General features: G+C 31.7%; 1 protein-coding gene across 1 annotated transcript in view; it reads left to right on the forward strand.

Annotated features, from left to right (window-relative positions):
* LOC106461407 (ubiquitin carboxyl-terminal hydrolase 24-like) overlaps positions 1-7,028 on the forward strand; it is a 13,151-nt gene extending 6,123 nt beyond the window's left edge. Inside the window, exons 3-4 of the mRNA XM_013921227.1 lie at positions 972-1,258; positions 6,843-7,028. Of these exons, the coding sequence (XP_013776681.1) occupies positions 1,025-1,258; positions 6,843-7,028 (420 nt within the window). The 5' untranslated portion in view covers positions 972-1,024. The remainder of the gene's footprint in view (positions 1-971; positions 1,259-6,842) is intronic.
* Positions 7,029-7,542: the final 514 nt, after the last annotated feature.

A 7,542-nucleotide genomic window follows, 5' to 3' on the forward strand; every position in this document is an offset into this window, starting at 1 on the left:
TTAATTCCTGTCACGTTGTCACCCTCTTATATATACCAGACTACCCTATATCTAGTAAGTGCAAGGGCATTCACCAAGGTACAGGATAGTTCTAGAAACGTGGCATGACACTAGTCATGTGACCTTGCTGACGCAACATTATTTTCGTTGTGTATTTTATACTTTGTCTCTAGTTAAAAAATGAGATATGTGGGAATGTGATAGACAAAACACAACAGAGAAATGATGATTTTCATAACACAAGCACTTAAAAGCTTATTTCAGTGTGTTAATGTGAGAAATAATTTTGTTCTCTAAGAGTCTCAGAAGTTATTGAAATATAAGTGTCTAAAGATGTGTACATTATATCTTAAGATTGTCACAAGATAACATGAACCTTAAAAAATATATTCAAAAACATTGCAACACCAGGTTTTTTTGCCATAGGTATCAAAATAACAATTGGTGAGTAATTATGGTAATAAAGAATTAGACTATGCAGAATTTTAAGTGAAACTTTTACCTTCCTTATCATATAATTATAATCTTCAAATATTTTAAGTATTAATAAAAATGAACCATTTCCTAAAAAATAGGGTAGCTGATTTTCACAAAGCATCTGTTTATCAAAGCAATCACTGGTAACTTATATTTGCTAATGAAACCATTTTTTTTTTATAAATTGATGAAATAGAAAAATGAATTGTAAAAATGAAATAATCTTGATATAGTACATCAAGATTTTATTATCTAAATAATGGTGCAATTTTCCAAAATTCTGTAACATGCTGTGCTTAAATAAAACATAACTAAACTAGTAGGTGTATTTTACTTGTAAAATTTATTCACTCTGATAACTTTATAAAAGAACTGGATTTGTGTGAATTGGATTATTAACTTTTTTGATTAATTTGTACATTAAGAAGTTAATTTTAATTTTTTTGTGCATTTTTTCATGACAAAAATGGTAATTTTGAAATTTGTTATTGCAGGGCTTCTACATTAGTCTCTCTTTTTTATTATTATTGGGGACTGACTAGTTAATATGGATCAAGAAGAAGAACACATCAATACCCTTCAGAGTATGGGATTTATTGATGTTGAAGAAGTTAGAAGAGCACTGCGCTTAAGCAAAAATGACATTAACGAGGCTGTTGCTATACTTACAAATGAACGAAGTAGTAGTTATCTATTTTCTGATCGTGATGTCGAAATGAGAGATACCGGTACTTCTTCCAGTCTAGTTGTTTCAGGTTGTGCTCCACCACCCTACATTCAGGTAGTGTTAAGATTCTTGAATGTGAAGTTATATGTTGTATTTTTTTCAATTATACCGTATGTCAGTATATAGAATTTTAATATTTCACAATCTTTTTGAGCAGATTTTGGAAACAGAATTTTGAAAAGTTTAGGCCCTAAAGGAAATAATAAATGAGGTTCCATGTTTTTCTGTTGTTTTATGTAATTGATACTTGAAACTCCATTATTACAGAATATGAGGGAAAAAACAGACAATTGTATGTTTCAGAAAAACTTCATTTATTAACGATCATGGTACCCGATGAAGTCTTTACTAGTGGAACCATGGTCATTAATAAATGAAGATTTTGTGAAATGTACAATTGTCTTTGTTTTTTTCCTTCAGTTTTCTGTTGTTATTTACAGAAAAATCTAAGATGGAAACCAAAATTGTAAAAACTTCCATATCTCACCATTCAAATGACTTGTGCTCAAATTTGGTAACCAAGACTAGGTTTTAGTATTTAATGGACCCAATTTTACAAGTATTTTTGCAGTCAGAGGTTCATAGGTTTTAGGGATTCCTAGATGTAAAAAAAAAAAATCCAAGATGGTTGTTACAAACCTGAAAATGTTACTCCTTTAGCACCAGAAACACTTATGTAAACAAATTCACTTGCTAAAACTAAGTTTTAATATTTTTTAAACCCAGTTATACATTGACTTTATAGATAAGGGTCTACATGTACTTGTAAATGTTTGTGTATGCACACAAACTCGAAATGGCTATCACAAACATTGATTTGTGAGTATATCAACTCAAGCAGAGCTGATATATTAAACAACAGTTAATATCTGGTCCATAATGACTATCATTATGCTATCTTTTAGTTATAAATATTTGTTTTATGTCTGTTGGTCCATTATGGTAGTCACTGAACTAGAGTAGCTTCCTGTGAGGAGAGCTTACCAAGAATAACTTCAACTTATGTTTCAAATGTCAGGGAATCAAAGAAGATCTGTTACAACAACCTTGATTAAACACAAAGCCTTAATCCTACTGTAATTATAGAAATATTATAAGAGCAGTTCATTTATGAGCAAACTGTCAGTAATTCAAAGACTACTGATGATGAGCTAAAAGGCTAAACTCTGTATGGTATAAAATTTGTTATTCAGTTATTAAAAATTGAGATCACGTATATAACATGATATAAGTGCTTACATTATATGTTTAGAGAGAGTAAATGCTGATTGATCTAACGACTTTACATGTGGCTGATTGTGTCTTTGAATTTTTTCCTCGCATCAATGTGTAAAGCTTTTTTTGGAACAAAAACTTCACAAGCATTATCAGGGTTCTCACACATCATGTAAATCCTGAAAAAGCTAATTTCCAGGTTGGGAAAAGTCGTGGAAAATGTAGAAATCATGAATTTCCTGGCAAAGGTATTGTAAAACTGTGACTTTATAAAACACATTATCATATTTCATAAGAATTAATCATTTTGTTGAAAACTACCTAAATTATAATGTGATTGATTAAATAAAACTTAAAAACTGAAAAAGTCTTGGGGCTGGAATAGATAACAAGGGTGATACAAGGGCTATAAAGTGTCATGAATAATTGTTGAAATATCATGGAAAAGTCCTAGATAATTATTTATAACTAAGGAGGGGGAACTTTGATAGCTTCAATATAATTACACTGTACTGAAACGCTTTCTACATCTCATCGTGGATATTTTCCTCAGCAACTTCGCCAACTGGGCTATGTCTGAATGTACGAGTGCATATTTTTGGTCTAAACATCACATTCTTGATATATTGCTCAAGGTCTTTTCAAACCACTCCATATTATTTTTTGTATGTGCATAATTGGGATTTTTTTTAACATTTTTGTGACATCATTAATTAACTTAGTGATTTTTAGCTTTGTTAACTCTCTCACTACTGGCTTGGCCTTTTTGACTGAGTTACTATAACTTTTAATATGTTTTGCATCTTCACAAACTGTAGCAGGCTTTCAATAAACATTTCAGTCTTGTCTTTTGTACATAAAAAATCTGATTTTTTAATTGTATACTGTTGTTAAACATTTGTTTGTGAATATTCGGAGTCAGAGTGTTAACTGCAAAGTGATTTTCTTGTTAAGATTAGAAATATATTATCTGAAAATTGTGAAATTCCATATGCATAATTTCTAAAACCTTCTAAGTAAGTATATATATTTGTTTGTCAATAAAACTTTGTATTTCATTGTTACTTTCTCTAACCAAACTTTACTCATTTAGTCAGTTTGTCTAATCTCCTAACCACCATCAAAAAAATATGAAATATATCTAAATTACTCTTTTTTTTTCTAGAATGACTGCAAATTGAACACGAAACCACAGTTGTTTATCCTAAATAGCTTAAAGCTTGTAACAGTATACATTTCTCTGTACATAATTTTAACGTGTGATCCACGTTACCATATCAAATTACGTGACACGTGAGCTGCTCCTGAGTATACTTTGTGAATAATTTATATTTTATTTTATATTTTCATTATCTTACCTAATCTAACCTTAACTAATGTAAGAAGTTTTTAATTTTTACATTGTAATTATTTTTCTAATAATAAATAAAGAATACACGTGAAAAACAAGTATAATACTTACCTGGGTCCTTTTTTCTTTTGCTGTTGACTGTTGAGGAACTTTAACTCTGCTTTTTCGTACTAATGGTACTACTACACCAAATTATTTTTATTTAATTACATAATGTACCCATACAAAGCAAAAGATGTCTTATAACTATCATACTTTATCTGGCTTTTTAACTGTGGCATAAGACCATTTAAAAATTCAGCGAAGCTTGTGAATACCGTGAGAAAAAGTTTCAAACTGAAGACAGAATAGAAAAATGTAATATAATACATCATTTGCTAGATAAATATTTTGGTTTTCTATTTGTTGTAAATGATATAGTATAAAAAATCTCTGAGAAAATTATTAGCAGTTTGTGAAAAACAGGATGTGACAGAAGGGCATTGCAAGTGAGGTTGATTTTCTAGTATATGGATTCATAAACAAATAAGGTTGGAGTTATCGGGTTCCTTTATCCCACACTGTTTGCTGTTGTTGCATTTCTTCCAGATTAGTCGACCTCTGAGGTGTGCACTCCTTCTGGATTGGGATATCAGTGTGGTGCTGCACTGCCTCATTTTTACCTCTGTTTGAACCTTTGTCTTATGAATCATATGACATTCTAACTATAACTTCGAGTTTAAGCAGAAACTAAAGCACAGGTTGACAGTGTGGAGGAAGAGTGGAAAGTATTACAGAAGTAAGTACCAGTCAGAAATACATTTTCAGTATGGGAAGATTATAACTTCTGACAAGGTACCTTACTTCCACTCACATACATAACTAGTATCCCACATTTAATAGTTGGAGGGAAAGGTGTGAGGGAGAAAGTAGAAGCATCCTTCAAAAGTGTCTAGCAGATCTGAGTGGAAAATTGAGAAGAGCACAACCAAATGGGAGAGGACATAGATTGAACAGTGAACCACAACATATAATAATTTCAAGGAAATACACCTTCAGGGATAAATAAAACATGGAACAAGGTGGGTGTATGGCACTTGTATTGATGGAGGTTTGTCAAATGATAGTTTGCATGCGAGAAACAGTTAAACCATGTGAATCAAGGGGTGCATTGGAATGAAAGGCTTATGGAATGCAAAAAAAAATCTTTGTAAATAGAGAGCAGCACTGAATGAGAATAGCTATATATGAAACTATAACTTCCATAATTGGTATTTAAATGACTTACCCATGTAACCATGGTAACATGCAGGAGATGCTCAAACTACATCTGTTCTTATCTGACCTATAACTTAATTTGATATGGTAGCCATCTTTAGCTTGGATGAGATATTTAAAGTCATAAATACATCTAAAAATGGAGCTCCAGTTCTTGAAGGTGTAAGAATATCTTCCTTTAAGAAGCTTACAGATGTCAAAGTGTTGAAGTAAGTGAAGAGTATCATTATAGCTGGGCAACAGGTAGCATCTCTGAAATATGAACTTATGCCTCTATCGAATCCTTACCCAAATCCATGAAGGATAACTCTTGTGTTAAAGATCATTGAATCATCATTCTACAAAACATCATTGGCAGGCTCCATAGAAAGCTGCAACTAAAAATCTTGCCTATCAGTTTGAACCACTTCTACCACAATAATTAGATGGTTATTACATTGGAAGAGAAACATGGATTAATGTTGCTGAATTCACAACTGATACTTCAGAAGTTCTTGGAACTGATAAGAACATATTTCCAGTAGTTTTAGATCTCAAAAATATCCATAGTATAGTCCAGCTATCCAATCTTGTTGGCAAAATGTTTAGAACAGGCATTATTGTATTGTGTAAGATGGATTATAGCTGCAACAACTGGCAGAGGATGTACCATGAAGTATAGAAGCTGGCACCGGATCATCATAAAAACTGGTATGGCTTAAGGATTACCACTTTTGGCAATCCTCTTTAACATTTCCAACATGGATCTGGTCTGCACTGACAGTCCTACCAGTTGCTGTGTGCTAACCATTGTTGCTGACTTTTTTGGTGTGAAACAGTGGCTTTAGCGAAGCTGAAATGAAAAGCAACATACAAATCATCCTTCAACAGGGAGAGTAAATGATGCAGTGAGACAGTAATGGTCATCAATCCAGTAGTCAGTATGAGGGCTACACAGTCAAATAAGATTGAAAACACCTGTCTAACTGTTTATAGGATGTAAATAAGCCATCCCCATCAAGGCCTTATTACATCCACAAACCTCAGCAGCATCACAGAGCACCAACAGTGCTCTTGGAAAAGCACAAGTCCTTATACCTCTAAACAGACTCTTTTGTGCTGAATTATTTCATATTCTTTTGATACTAATGGGGTGGGGTTTTGTAATACTTCTCATTCTAAATAGCACGTGAGTGGTATTCCCACTCTTATTCTACTATTCTTCAGGTGGTCTAGCCATCTTCTTATTTAAAATACTTCCTTTACAATCATCTTATTCTGTTGTCTAATTAATCACTGAAGATGCCTTTCTTCACCATATTTTTAACAATCTGAAGTATTATCATAGTGTGTTTTTGACTTCTTGACAGATCATGGCTTTCTCATTAATTTGACCATAATGCTTTGGTGAAAGTTGGCAGGTGTTTTTTTTTTTTCTATTTATTGAACTATTCCTTTCTTTCTCAGGCACAATTTTATTTCCATTTTTTTAAATACTGTGGGTTGAAGAGAAAATATGTCATTAAGGTTTTGTAAATGCAAGTTAAAGGTAAATAGAAACAATATTATGTGACAGGAAATGATCTATACATTCTGTTGCTAGAGGGCATGAGACATCTAATTACATTCTTGATGTTTTCTCATAGAAGAATATGTACACAAGATTATGTAATGCAAATAGTGGACATTAAATCAGCAAAGAGAAAATAAGGAAAGGAATGAAAGTTGTAATGTTTTGCAAAAACAAGAGGTATTGCTTGAGAATATAGTAGTGGTAAGTATCAATTTAAATTTTATTTTACTACTCGAATTGTTAAATTTCTGTTATGTTTTTAGGGTGAAGGAAACGTGCAACAGAATGAAGGTGATGTAAATTCTTTGGAGTTTCCTACTACGCACTTATATGAATTGGAGAGCCGTGTGTTCACAGATCATTGGTCTATACCATACAAGAAAGAAGAATCGCTTGGAAAATGTTTGATAAGTGCCACACACTTATCTAGAGAAGGTATGTTAGGATAACATTATTTATTGTAAATTCTTTATTTTACATCCTTTTGTTTACCCCTAGCTTTGTTATGAAAGATTCAGTTTTCTGCAAAGTGTTATGGCCTCTAACAGTTAAAGATTTTAATATATACACATACCATTTTCTGGAATTCAGTGATTTATATCGCAATTTAAAATAACTCAAACTTGAAGACTAATTGAAATTGAATGGTGGTTACATCTTTAAATAAATTGTAAAGACTTGTGACAGTTCATAATATGTTCTCTGGAATCTTACTAAACTTTTTTTTGTACAGTACTATTTACATATAGAACATTATTGGTGCATTCTGCCACATTCTTTTCAAGTATGGTAAAAGAAAAGTGTCCATTATTTGAAATTAATTATTGACACTGTTATCAAACTTAGTCAATAAAACAAAGGTTTGGTTTACTTAAAAATGTTTACAAAATTAAATTAAAACAAAAAATACTTTTAGACAATATCAATGTAAGATGGTTGCTAAATTAGGTAACTTTTAGAAAT

This window comes from Limulus polyphemus, unplaced genomic scaffold (assembly GCF_000517525.1).
Source record: "Limulus polyphemus unplaced genomic scaffold, Limulus_polyphemus-2.1.2 Scaffold952, whole genome shotgun sequence".
Classification (NCBI taxonomy): Eukaryota; Metazoa; Arthropoda; class Merostomata; order Xiphosura; family Limulidae; genus Limulus; species Limulus polyphemus.